Below are 14,632 nucleotides of genomic sequence, written 5' to 3'. Positions count from 1 at the left end.
CTGGTCCGTTATACATCACTGGCCAGATGGCTAAGAATTGGCACGACCTCGCCCTTTAGGGTGAGGTCGCATGTAGCCCTGAGGCGTCTTACTAGTATAAAATATGGCAATTCCCAAATTCTCTCAAAAAAGCCCCTGGAGGAATTAAGTATTTGAAATCCTAAATTGTCATATTATTGCATCATTTTGATGACTTATCGGGATTGGAAAAATGGACAGAAATAGCAAGGTTCACCTAAAAATTATACACAGAAATTCCATGATATCTGTTCTCTCTTACATGTTATCAACAAGACCAGCCTCCAAATCATGAGCCAAAAAAATAAAATAAAAACACAAATGAGAAATGGAAACAAAAAAATAAAAAATCTGGTTTACTTGCGTCTTAATATAGATAGGTGTGAATTATTATTATTATTATATTAATATCACAACTGCAGTCTGGCTTCAAAAGGAAACTTTCAGGAAAAAATTAAATAACAATTTCTCAAAATGTATCTTGTGTCAAAATGCAAAATAAACAAATACAAATAAAATGTGTCAAATTAGGACACAATCAGATACATTTTGAAGCATCAATGCAGAGAACATGGCTCACTGCCATGCTAATTTTGCGCTTTGGTTATGAGAGTTTCTTTTAACCCATTTAGGCCTGGGAATATTGAATGCTTTAACTATTGAAAAATAGCAGATATACAAGCTCACAGCGTGGCACTCGAGCTTGTAGATCTGCTATTTTTGAAAAAAGTCGTGAAAATGGGTGCAAATCTTTGAATATATGTATTTTTAAAGCGAACATTTGTAACTCAAATTTTGCTTCTGGGGGGTCCCTGGGACTAAATATTTTTGAGATGGGGGTTCGTGGCCAAATACATATCATTTTGGGGGTCCTTCACATGAAAAGGTTTGAGAACCACTGACATAGTAGTCTCTCAAGAACTAACTCAAGAACTAACTGAGCTCCATTTAAGTGAAAAGGACCTTTTCTTTGACGATGGCTGGCCAGATTGCTGACATAGAAACAGGTTTTTTTTTTTTTAAACCTTAGAAGGATTCAAAAGACACTTATAGAATCGGGTCAAAATTCAAATTTTCACGATTTTTCAAAAATAGCAGATCTACAAGCTCGCAGCGCGGCACTCGGTGCCGCGCTGCGAGCTTGTATATCTGCTATTTTTCAATAGTTAAAGCATAAAATAATGATACACAATAATGTGTACCCGTTCTAGACTCTCCAAGTCTCTTTTTGACTAAACTCTCATCACCTCATCACTGAGGCCTTAGCAGAATTAGCATGCGCGTGGGTGAGCATGTTAGCCACTTCGGAAGACCCCATGGGTAAGTGTAGCTCATTACACACATGGAACTCTAGTGTTTCTTACTGGCACCAGTGATGCGTCTGTAAGGCTTTCGTCTTGATAAAACTGTCACCAGTGATGCGTCTAAGGCCTTCTACGTAGTTCACCATCAGCGTTCAACTGGGACGCCTGAGTCTGGTCTGAGCCATCTGTTCTAGCTTTACCCAGTTTGTACGGTGAGCCAGTGGGTTCCCAACCCCCCCCCCCCCCCCCCCCCATGTGTTGATGTTTTTTTGTTCTTTAGAAAATGTGAGACTTTTTTAGTTATGAAAAATCATATTTCGATTTTTTTTATTTTTCAGAAAATAGTTAATAAATAGGCTACATATTATGAACGGGAAAAAAAATAAGTAAAAACTAAAACATATTTTTTTTACTCACGACCCATGAATTTACCCAAATACAACCCATCCACCCACGTTTTGGGAACCCCTGCTGTAGACCGCGCCAACATGCTAGCGTTAGCGGTTAGCCTGTAGCTACTGCGGCTATCTGGCTAGCTCTGCTCATGAAGCTACACTTTGTGAAGCCATGGGGGGTGCGATGCTTTGACCATGTGTTACTGCTATCGTTAGGTTGGAGCACCCCAGGGTGCCAGTCAGAGGGCGACAGTAAGAAGCAAACAGAGTCAAACTAACCTAGCCCACCTGCATGTCCGGTCTCACACTCCTCCAGGTCCTCGTCGTCGCTCGAACACTCCGCCGACGACACGATGTCGTCCGTCGTGTGCTGCAACGACACGGAACAATCACTGTCAGTCTTAAAGGACCTACACCATGAATTTTCACTTTTTCTATTTTAAAACCTTTTTTTGGGGTCCCACTGGCACCTTCTATCCTCACAAAGTCCTATTTCTGACCATTGTCTTTCTCTGGTTTTGGGAAGACAGAGATGAAAAGCTTTCCACGGGTTCTCAGAACAGTGCTGTTCTGAGAGTTGATCCGTGTGACATCACAAGGATTCCCGTTTTTTTTTTTTCAGTCATTTTTTTTTCAAAACATTTTTTTTTTCAAAAGTTTTTTTTTTCAAAAGTTTTTTTTTCTCAATTTCTTTTTTTCAAAAACATTTTTTTCAAAAACTTTTTTTTTTCAAAAACTTTTTTTTCAAAAACTTTTTTTTTTCAAAAAACTTTTTTTCAAAAACTTTTTTTCAAAAAACTTTTTTTTTCAAAAACTTTTTTTTTCAAAAAACTTTTTTTTTCAAAAAACTTTTTTTTCTCAAACATTTTTTTTTTCAAAACATTTTTTTTTTTTACTTTTTTTTATACATAAATACAATGCAGGTGGGGTTGATTGTCTAATGTAGATTAACTTTCTGTAATGTCTGGTCTAGCAACGGTCGCCCTGTGTCATTTGACAGTAGGCCTATAACATACAACATAGGCCTACAGTAGGCTATAATCAGAGCTGCAACATTATCCTATTTTTGTATTGGCCCAATATTAACATTATTTGTTGTCAACGTGGGGTCCGGGGAGGAGTGAAGAGGAGGGGAGGGGGGAGGGGTGGAAAAACCCCACTAGATGCGCCCCTGAGCAAACATAGGCCGTTTTGGTATTGCAGCTGGAGAGCCTCATTATAGTAGAGCTAGAACAAACAAAAAGAATGGTCAGAGTGTTTGTTGAGGGTTAAAACCTCATTCACACTACAGATATATAGTTGAACGTTTTGCTTGGTAATTCAATGTAATCTCAATGGAAACCAGCTTTAAAGATACAGGAGACGCTCAAGACAAAGCTTTGAAAGCTTTAAAGCTGGTTTCCATTGAGATTACATTGAATTACCAAGCAAAACGTTCAACTATATATCTGTAGTGTGAATGAGGCATAAAGCTGGTTTCCATTGAGATTACATTGAATTACCAAGCTAAACGTTCAACTATATATCTGTAGTGTGAATGAGGCATAAAGCTGGTTTCCATTGAGATTACATTGAATTACCAAGCAAAACGTTCAACTATATATCTGTAGTGTGAATGAGGCATAAAGCTGGTTTCCATTGAGATTACATTGAATTACCAAGCTAAACGTTCAACTATATATCTGTAGTGTGAATGAGGCATAAAGCTGGTTTCCATTGAGATTACATTGAATTACCAAGCTAAACGTTCAACTATATATCTGTAGTGTGAATGAGGCATAAAGCTGGTTTCCATTGAGATTACATTGAATTACCAAGCTAAACGTTCAACTATATATCTGTAGTGTGAATGAGGCATAAAGCTGGTTTCCATTGAGATTACATTGAATTACCAAGCAAAACGTTCAACTATATATCTGTAGTGTGAATGAGGCATAAAGCTGGTTTCCATTGAGATTACATTGAATTACCAAGCTAAACGTTCAACTATATATCTGTAGTGTGAATGAGGCATAAAGCTGGTTTCCATTGAGATTACATTGAATTACCAGGCTAAACGTTCAACTATATATCTGTAGTGTGAATGAGGCATAAAGCTGGTTTCCATTGAGATTACATTGAATTACCAAGCTAAACGTTCAACTATCTGTAGTGTGAATGAGGCATTAGACTCAATTTTGAGCATATATTTATACAAAAAATATAGTTTTAAAAGCATGGTGTAGGCCCTTTAAAGGGATATTCCACTTTCCACAGGGAAACAGCAATGCTTTTCTCCCCACACACACCCATTGTAACTTCAAACTCCATTTTAACCATGATAGATTCATTAAAAACAAACACCTGTTATCTTTTCTGGTGACTCATACTACCCTCCTAATATCATATGTGAGCTGGCCGTGTTTTTTCCATCACTTTTTTCATTTGATTTTAATAATTATTTGGGAAAATGGAAAAAATTAAATACAAAAACAAATTATTAAAAATAAATGAAAAAAGCTTAACGAAAAAACACGGCATGCTCACGTATTAGGAGGGTAATGAGTCACCAGAAAAAAATAATGGGTGTTTTTAATGAATCTATCATGGTTAAAATGAAGTTTGAAGTTACAATGGGTGTGTGTGGGGAGAGGCCCTGGGCCTGGAGGGCCTGGTAACATTTACATCAAATATCTAAATATGGAATCAAGCAAATTAAAAACTGTTCAGGGTGTTCATAAAAGCCTCAGTAGACAATACAATTACCAAAAGTTTTTTTGAAAGTGAAATATCCCTTTAATGTGCTGCAACGACACATAACAATCACTATCGTCAAGGAAATTATGAAAAATGTAGTAAAACATTATCAATGAACAACAATGTTACGGCTGATATGACTGTCTAGTCATACTATATGACGATCAGGCATTACTGAACCGTGGATGCATTGATTTAAGGTTTGATCAGCTGTGTGCTGACAGCTGCTCTGAGCTCAAACTTCCTGACATGCTCATCAAGCTGTTAACATACTGTCTGTCATAGCATAGTCATGGTGACGTGATAAGATGCCCTAAAGGGCGAGGTCCTTCGAGACAGAATTCCATTTGTAAGTGTGATTCAAGGTGCGGTGGGTTGTTCAAGTTGGACAAAATGTGGTCCAAAATATTTTCCCAAATATGGATTTGACTGACGTCTGACATCATAGATGGCTTATCAAAACCTCGACCAGCTGTCTGTCAGTCTGTCAGTCTGTCACACGTCACACTTTTGCCCTGCTCATATCTCCTCCACCGTTGCCCCGATCCATGCCAGATTTTGCACACACACTCCTTGTATAGTATAAGTTAATGAGGATCTTTCTTGCCACCAAGTGGCGTATTCTTCTGATGACTCCAATATTCTTTCCAATCTTATTAGATACAAGTGCTATATGATCTTTCCAAGTAAGATTTTCATCTATAAGTACTCCAAGAAACTTTGTTACAGTGACCCTTTCTAATATATTATTGTCAATCTGGATATTATTAAGGGTCTCAACTGACATGCTCATCAAGCTGTTAACATACTGTCTGTCATAGCATGGTCATAGTGACGTGATAAGATGCCCTAAAGGGCGAGGTCCTTCGAGACAGAATTCGAACAAGACAGAATTCATTTGCAATTGTGATTCAAGTTGCGGTGGGTTGTTCAAGTTGGACAAAATGTGGTCCAAAATATTTTCCCAAATATGGATTTGACTGACGTCTGACATCATAGATGGCTTATGTTATAGACCACACTGGTTAGACTGACATGTGTATATATTGGCATTCCCAGATATGGGCTTAATATTGATGACAATGGGGATCTCCATATATGGGCATAAAAGGGATTCTGTTAGTGTGGTACCCCTAACAGGGCATCATCTGGGAGTGTCCATATATGGACATTGCCAAATATGGGTCAACAATGTGATTTCACAACAGGTCAGCTATAGATATTGAGGCCATTGCCTATTCACTGTCTGTCTGTCTGTCTGTCTGTCTGTCTGTCTGTCTGTCTGTCTGTCTGTCTGTCTGTCTGTCTGTCTGTCTGTCTGTCTGTCTGACTGTCTGACTGACTGACTGACGGACTGGATCTGTCGGGTTTCACAGTAAACTGTGACCTACGGTCGCAGAAGCTGTGTAATGTTTGCGGGGAACATGGAACATTTACCTTCCGGTTACCCCGAAAATAATTGGTGACCCATAAGCTAGCGAACAGCGCCATCCAGAGTCAAAAATAAACATGCATCAGGCATCATGGGAAATTGAGTTTATCCGCTCACTAGTGAGATATGCTTTTTCTCTAATTACAATCTAAAACATGAACAAAGTTGTCCTTTAATACAACAATGCAAAACATTGCTTCGTCTCTCTGGTGTAAAAAGTGCTCTAAGCAGTGAGAGCCCAGCGGTGAGGCCAGGTCACAGCCAGTGAGACGTTCAGTTTTTTTCTTTCTGAATGGATGCATTATGCAGTAGTTTTGATTTGTTTTATACTCCTCTGTAAGGACCTGCGCTTGGAAAAGCTTTATTTCAAGAAGCCTGTCATAATATTTATCGTAACGTGGAAAAGGCTTTTCTTCCACGGTCGTTAACTTAAGGTCTTTAATCTCTCTTAACTTAAGGTCTTTAATCTCTCTTAACTTAAGGTCTTTAAACTCTCTTAACTTAAGGTCTTTAATCTCTCCCTGCCGTCAATACACTCTCAGAGTTACAGAGCTGTAAGGGTCCATTTGGTTCCATTTGTACACTCTCAGAGTTACAGAGCTGTAAGGGTCCATTTGGTTCCATTTGTACACTCTCAGAGTTACAGAGCCGTAAGGGTCCATTTGGTTCCATTTGTACACTCTCAGAGTTACAGACCCGTAAGGGTCCATTTGGTTCCATTTGTACACTCTCAGAGTTACAGAGCTGTAAGGGTCCATTTGGTTCCATTTGTACACTCTCAGAGTTACAGAGCTGTAAGGGTCCATTTGGTTCCATTTGTACACTCTCAGAGTTACAGAGCTGTAAGGGTCCATTTGGTTCCATTTGTACACTCTCAGAGTTACAGAGCTGTAAGGGTCCATTTGGTTCCATTTGTACACTCTCAGAGTTACAGAGCTGTAAGGGTCCATTTGGTTCCATTTGTACACTCTCAGAGTTACAGAGCCGTAAGGGTCCATTTGGTTCCATTTGTACACTCTCAGAGTTACAGAGCTGTAAGGGTCCATTTGGTTCCATGTGTACACTCTCAGAGTTACAGAGCTGTAAGGGTCCATTTGGTTCCATTTGTACACTCTCAGAGTTACAGAGCCGTAAGGGTCCATTTGGTTCCATTTGTACACTCTCAGAGTTACAGACCCGTAAGGGTCCATTTGGTTCCATTTGTACACTCTCAGAGTTACAGAGCTGTAAGGGTCCATTTGCCGTAAGGGTCCATTTGGTTCCATTTGTACACTCTCAGAGTTACAGAGCCGTAAGGGTCCATTTGGTTCCATTTGTACACTCTCAGAGTTACAGACACCTAAGGGTCAATTTGGTTCCATTTGTACACTCTCAGAGTTACAGAGCCGTAAGGGTCCATTTGGTTCCATTTGTACACTCTCAGAGTTACAGACACGTAAGGGTCAATTTGGTTCCATTTGTACACTCTCAGAGTTACAGAGCCGTAAGGGTCCATTTGGTTCCATTTGTACAATCTCAATCACTGCGATTTGAGAGTTGAGACGTGACGTGAGTTTACAGAATCACTGTACACGATCTGACCACCCTTCCTCTTCTGGTTTGTTCACACAGTTGTTTGTGTCTGAAAAGCCCAAGTAGCTAGCCTACGTTACTATGGTAACCCGACAGTGCAGATCTAAAAGCTCAGAACGCGTCGCGGATGCGATGTGTTGTGAGCTTGTAGATCTGCTCCTTTGAAAGCCAGACCCGCTGTGCTGTACGGAGAAGTATAACTCGGGCAGTCGGGGTGTGTGGCCTCTCCACTGTGGAGAGGCGACTTTTGGGAAGATGATTGCAATATTTTGGCTTATCGCCGAACCTTAATTAATAGATACGAGGGTGCGGTAATTACAGCAGTACCGGCGGTAAATGGGAAGACGGTAATCGCGGTAACAAAATGTCCATACCGCCCCAGGCCTAGCATACAATGACGTCATAGCTCCAATGAAAACGAACTGTTTCTAGTAAAGTAAAGCTTGTATCGTAGTTTGTCCATAACTTTTGTCAACAGACAGAACCCTGACTCTCCACTGGCATGTACACAAAGTCATATTGATATGCGTGCTCATGGCGAGCGCATCCCTGCACACGGATTGTATCACAAATTATATTGGCCCCTCATATATTTTTCCCCGTTGTGAAGTAACGCAGGGCAGCGCATATTTGGAGGGGGAAGAGCACCGTTCAAGTCGCTGTTGTGCTGTATGTCTGCCGCGGCTATGCAGTGGTTGAAAAAGTACTCAAATGAAATAAAAAAGTATCAATCCTGCAATATAGAAATACTCTATTAATAGCAGACACATTGTGAGCTTGTAGATCGGCTATTTTCTAATGGCCGAAAGCTTAATGTACGTTTTAAACAGATGGGTCGTTTCATTGTTGAATTAATTAAATAGCCGATATAATGCTGTCTGCCACGTTAGTAGTGTGGTTGCTATACTCCCATAGAGATAGGTTACTTAGTAAGGACTTAGTGCTGCCCAAAGGCTGGTGTAAATATTTAGTAGTTACTTACAGATCCGTTAGAGTGGTGCAACAGCTGAAATTTTAGTAATGCATAAGTCTTGACTTAGAAGCCATTTACGTTACAACTAGACTACGTTATAACTTAGTAACAGCTGGTGCAACCCCCAGTGAAAACATTTATCAAAAAATGGAATTATAAAGTGCATAAACAACATCAGGGGTTTGGTGTCAGTTGGGGGTTCAAAGTCTTGCTCAAGGACACTTTCTGAAGGTGGAGACGGGGATCAAACCGGCCGCTCTGCCCTCTCTACTGGAGTCAATAAACCTCTGGGCCAGAGGGACTCATGGATCATCTTTATAGAATTATAAATGTGAGCAGAACCTGATGGAGTCTTCACACAGAGCTGAACACAGCCATCAATATGACTGGGCCGCAAGATGGTCATAAAACACACACACGCACACACACACGCACGCACACACACGCACGCACACACATGCACGCACGCACGCACGCACGCACGCACGCACGCACGCACGCACGCACGCACGCACGCACGCACACGCGCACACGCGCACGCACGCACGTACACATGCACATGCACGCACGCACGCACACACACAGTGTACTGAGAGAGAGAGAGAGAGAGAGAGATTATTGTATGTTCCTTTGTGTTCAGATTGTTGTTCAGAGTTCAGGTTCCCCTGCATATTCACTTGACTTATGCAAACACACACGCAGCACACACACACACACACACACACACACATACACACACACACGCACACACACATTATTTAAATATGCTTACACTCGAGCCCTCACACACACACACACACACACACACACACACACACACACACACACACACACACACACACACACACACACACACACACAGTGTTTGCATGTGATTTGACTGCCAGTCATGTGGACTGATGGCACCGTGCTGGTTCTGCTTGACAGGTCACATGACAGTTGGACAGGTCACATGACAGTTGGACAGGTCACATGATGCCTTAAAACCTTTGATTCTGTGAGAAAAATATATATTTAATAAAATACTACATTTAATAAAACCCCTTTGTTTAGCATGTTTCAATGTTTTCCTTTCCAAACCAACCCTTATTCACCTGTCATCATCACAACCTCCTTATGCAAACCAACCCTTATTCAAATGAACTGTGCTGCAGCTAGCTACTGCTTGCATATGAAAATCACACAAAATGAGAGAGGCTCATGTACCCTGATCCAGTATGCATAACCAGCCTCTGGAGAATATGAGGCCAGAGACAAATACATTAAATAAACGTGATTGGCAATGACAGCTAGCAATAATCTAAATACATAGTCTACCATGTCCACTAATATCCCTGATAATGTTGTGCCTGTGCATGTTAGGGCTGTAATCTAACCCTGTTTTAGGGATTCGAACTTCGGGGGGGGATTTTCAGAACGGACCATCGAACCTTCGATTTTTAATTACTTTAATAAAAACCGAACAATCGGACCATCGAACCATCGAACGTACTGTACCTTTAACCAGCTAAAACAGTGTAGGAAATGTGTTAAATGCGCTGTTTTATCCATTGAAAACGCGTTGATGCGTGACCGCATTAACACCTAGGCTAACACTTGGAAAGTCCAACCCAAACAGAGAAAATGTTACGCTGTTTGTTGACGAACAGGCTCAATGTATAGCGGAGTTGCACGGATGATGATTAGACTTGGTGACTGCGTCGGAACGCGGTGCGTTCGGGCTGAACTTGTCTCGATGTAACAACCCCATGGATCCTTTAGGGGTTTGCAATCCATCTTTGCTCATGCTTAGGCTATTTAATCGCTGGGTGCGTGGATTGGTGTTCGCTCTCACTCTCACTGTCATCAATCGTGTGTCAGCGAGGCTGGTTCGCGGACCCAACAGGAGCGGAATTGGAGTGGAGGACGGTCCTTGATCGCTCCAAGCTGTTTTTTTAAACTACTTATTAACGGTCACCATTAACTGTTAGTGTTCATCCGTAACCTATTTCATATTCTTTCTTATTGGCTTGGATATCTCTACTACTGTGATATTCTGATAGGCCTATCACATTCTGATAATTATTTTTTGTGTAAAAAAAAAATAAAATTAACCCATTAATTTAGAACTTCGATTGCCAACGTAACGAACAAACGTTCGAATCGCCGAACATTCGCTTGCAGCCCTAGTGCATGTGTGTGTGCCTGCATGTGCGCACATGCACATCGAGTGGTGTAGTGTGTGTGTGTGTGTGTACAGTGCGTGCGTGCGTGCGTGCGTGCGTGCGTGCGTGCGTGTGTGTGTGTGTACCTGTACAGTGGGGGGGGGAGCGGTGTTTTCGGGTGGTGGTCGTAGACAGGGTGGTGGTGGTCTCTATGAAGGTGGTGCTCATCTCTGGGGGCGTGGCCGTGCTGCCCCGCCCAGGGGGCGTGTCCCCCACCAGCCTCACGCTGCCGTTCACCACGATGTGGGCGTTGCCCTCCGCTGCCATGTTGAGAACCTGGGTAACAAAAGTACCAGTAAGACTCCCTAATCGGCCTGATGGTGGCGCTATATGGGACAGATCCATGTTGATGACATGAGTGTAGACATACTGTGTAGCGACTTGTGTGATTTTAGGGCAAAATGTGTAGGAGCAGTGTCCAAAAATGTTTTTTAAAGAATTTGTCTTAATGGTGGCGCTATATGGGACAGATCCATGTTGAAGACATGAGTGTAGACATAATGTGTACCGATTTGCGTGATTTTAGGTCAACATTTGTAGGAGTGTCCAAAAATGTGTTATGCATTTCCCTGTCTACAAGCCATGTGACGCATTGTGAGCTTGCAAGTTGGCTATTTCAAATGGCCGAAATGTATACGTAGATGGCTGAAGGGGTTAATATATGTTTTGAAATAATAATAATCTAAATCGACAGTGTAACTAGCAACTAAAGTTATCATTTAATTGTAGTGGAGTAAAACGTGCAATATATGCCTCTGAGAAGTACTGAAAAATGGACATATTTCAGTCAAGTAAAAAAATAAATACCTCAAAATTGTTGCGACCGTCAGGTCGCAGTTACTACTACAAAAATGACCAAATGACCACCCCAACGGGGCTGCTCACGGGGAATTTCCGGGGATCACCGACTCCTGGTGCTCCAGAACGGATGCAAAAGTGGTCGCACCCCCAGTGGAGGACCCCCTGCCACTGCAGCGCACATAAAATGACGTAACTCAGGCTAGTTGCGACCGGGAGAGCCGGGGCCGGTACCCACGCATCCGCCTCGGCGGCGCGGCAACAGCCGTGTGTAAAGCGGACCCCCGCCACTGCAGCCCGCTAAAAAGGCCGTAAGTCGGCCCCCCAGTGACCGGGGTGACCTGACGGTCGCTTATCTCCCGTTTAGGGAGTCTTACTGGTACATAAGTAAATGTGTCTCCCACCACTGACCTTCAGGCCGTTGTAGTAGAGTCCTGACAGCTGACCCTGGAAGGGCCGTCCTCGCTCACTGCCCCCGATGCTCACCGTAGCCTGGGTGTTGAAGATGGTCAGCTGACGACCTGGGGGGAGGAGCTTACTTACTTTATCAGAGTGACACATGAACAAACCCTCTACAGACCGATGGTTCTCCACCGTTTACCGTCTTTGAGGCCCACTGTAAAAATCTCCAAAGCATTCACGGCCGTATATTTTTCCGGTGGAAATACCAATTTATCAGCTTAAAGGAGAGTTTCGGGCAAAAAAACTCAGTCTTTATTTCGTCCCCTAAAAGATGGTCCAGGTGGTCTTTTTACAAAACATGCAAAGAACTTTGAACTCCCGTTGAAATCTGGAGTCTCGCGCTGTCCTTCCAGGAGCCGTTCACTCGCATTGCACAAGATTTCAACGGGAGTTCAAAGTTCACAGCTTTACGGCAATAATGGCGAAGCTGGGTGGAAAATAACAATGCATACTGACTTATAAGCATTAGAAGCAGCATGTATTGAAAAACAAAAGGATTTTTGAGCGATAAATACCCATATAAGGCAATTATATATAAGGCTAACAATACCGTACATCATTACTAATCAGTTAATTATGCTTTATATTAATATTCTGCCAAAAAGCATCTAATAACTACATTTTAATTAATTGTGAGTGGAAATAAAGCATGAGAAAATGAATCTTTTTTTTGCAAGGGAGAGATAAAAGCCTTACTATAAATAATTTACCTTTATCCTGTAACCACTCCTCCACCGGTCTGGAATATTTGAAGGGGATTTTCTTGTTGGCCATTTGATAGCGTTCAAGGTCACTGTTCCCTTTGAAGACAAAGAAGAAAGGCATTTTATAAAAATCCTTTAGACAACATTTATAAAGCATTCATAAAACAGAACATGTATAAATCATGTTTAAGTCATCAATGCTTAAAGTGTCATTATGTAGCCTAACGTTTGAAATTGGATTGGATTTCAAATCCAACCCTAACCAAAAAAACTGCACTTCCATCGTAAAGAATACAAAACCTACGCTCAGCTCAGGAAGAAAAACCTAAAGTTCACACCCAGTGGGAGTGGGCGGGGCCTTAGGCCAGGGGTTCCCAAACTTTTTTGTCTCAGGGCACCCCATAAATATATATTTCTTTTAATCCGAAGCACCCCTACATTATAATATTCACTACCAGCACCTTATATTTATAGCATATTGATATCGTCGTTGTCGGGTGGAAACCTTGTATGTCCAAAACCGTTCATTTGTATTTATCATCTATAAAATGTACTAAACTAGTGAAAACAGCAGATCTACAAGCACAGATCGTCTGTTTTCACTAGTTTTGTGCGACGGTCTTGTATGATGAAGCAGGGCTTTGCTTTACCAAAAGACGTACACATTTGAAACTTGGAGATACGAGGTTTCTGCCCGACAGTGACGATATTTTAGTGATTAAGTTGTGAGGGAAACGTACAGATAACAGCCATTTTGGTTAGAACTGACTGAAAATAACTTTCAAGTTTAAAATGATACTAAATATTGTTTCCAAATAAATTCCAAATATTATCAAATGATCTTGCGGCACCCCTGGACTGCCGTCGCCGCACCTCAGGGTGCCCCGTCACCCACTTTGAAAACCCCTGCCTTAGGCTGCTCAACAGCGCTTCTTGAAGGTGGTGTGTCACCCAGCGGTACTGCTGTTGTTGAGGCCGTACTCATACAGACAGACAGACAGACACACTCTGTAAAATGTTGGAGCTGTGGGCACCGCTCAAAAGAACTGACACCCCCCCCCCCAAAGGTTCAAACTTGACACAAGTTTTCACAGCGTGTGGAGTTTTTTTGATGATGAAATAATCCAGCAGTGTTTAATAATCTAGAACCAGTCATGTTGTATTGATTATCAGCCTGAGACCATCAGGGACATCAATGGACCTTTCATACTCATCCACACGCACACACACACACACACACACACACACACACGCACGCACGCACGCACGCACGCACACACACACGCACACACACGCACGCACACACACACGTACACACACACACACACACGCAGGAGTTGAGGGATGCAGTTTGATGATGGAGTGACATTAATAAAAAATATACAGCTCTTCTAAGTACCCAAAGTCGCTTTACAGAAAGTTCTACAGTAGCACAATATTGTCATGGGCTAAATAAACAAACATGTTGTTCAAATTCTGGGTTTAGCCTATTTGACAGCATAAACAGTTCATTCTCTCTAAATCGCGGGGGCATCGTCGAGGTAAGAATGGCGTTTCAGGTTTTGTGTCAATCATATTTATACAGCGCCTTGCACTTCAAACAGACAGCAAAAGACGGACAATATTAAATCCTGTTGGTTATTGATTAATCACCAGATTGGAGAGATGGGAGCGACGAGGTGAGCGTGGTTCATTCAGTCAAAAAATCCGTCTCACTAGTGAAAGTTATGTTTCAAATCGTATCCGTTGACTGGCTGGTTATATAACTTGACTGACACAAAGTATTTATAAACAGACTTGTGTGGATGACAGAGACATCTAAGTGAAATCCTGATCAGCGACACGCGCTGAATTGTTTGTGCATTCTCCTCTGCTCATGTTGTGTGTCTGACTGGCTGCTATGTGCGCAACAGCCCAAGGCGAAAATTTTGGCGAATGTGGTTCGCGGCCCCAGCAGGAGCGGAATTGGGACGGTCCTCGCACCAAGGAGCGCTCCAAGCCTCTCTGGCGCATTTAAAACTCGCTCGCTCGTGC

The 14,632-nt window shown here is 42.0% G+C and overlaps 1 protein-coding gene across 1 annotated transcript in view; it reads right to left on the bottom strand.

Annotated features, from left to right (window-relative positions):
* nrxn3a (neurexin 3a) overlaps window positions 1-14,632 on the bottom strand; it is a gene marked incomplete at both ends in the record, with an annotated part of 301,509 nt that overhangs the window by 16,451 nt on the left and 270,426 nt on the right. Inside the window, 5 exon segments of the mRNA XM_080750273.1 lie at window positions 1,997-2,087; window positions 10,721-10,735; window positions 10,737-10,910; window positions 11,844-11,953; window positions 12,605-12,694. Coding sequence (XP_080606399.1) covers window positions 1,997-2,087; window positions 10,721-10,735; window positions 10,737-10,910; window positions 11,844-11,953; window positions 12,605-12,694 — 480 coding nt within the window.

This window comes from Nannobrachium achirus (assembly GCF_963921795.1).
Source record: "Nannobrachium achirus genome assembly, chromosome: 20".
In the NCBI taxonomy this organism is placed as follows: Eukaryota; Metazoa; Chordata; class Actinopteri; order Myctophiformes; family Myctophidae; genus Nannobrachium; species Nannobrachium achirus.
This window is presented reverse-complemented; position numbering and strand designations above follow the sequence as displayed.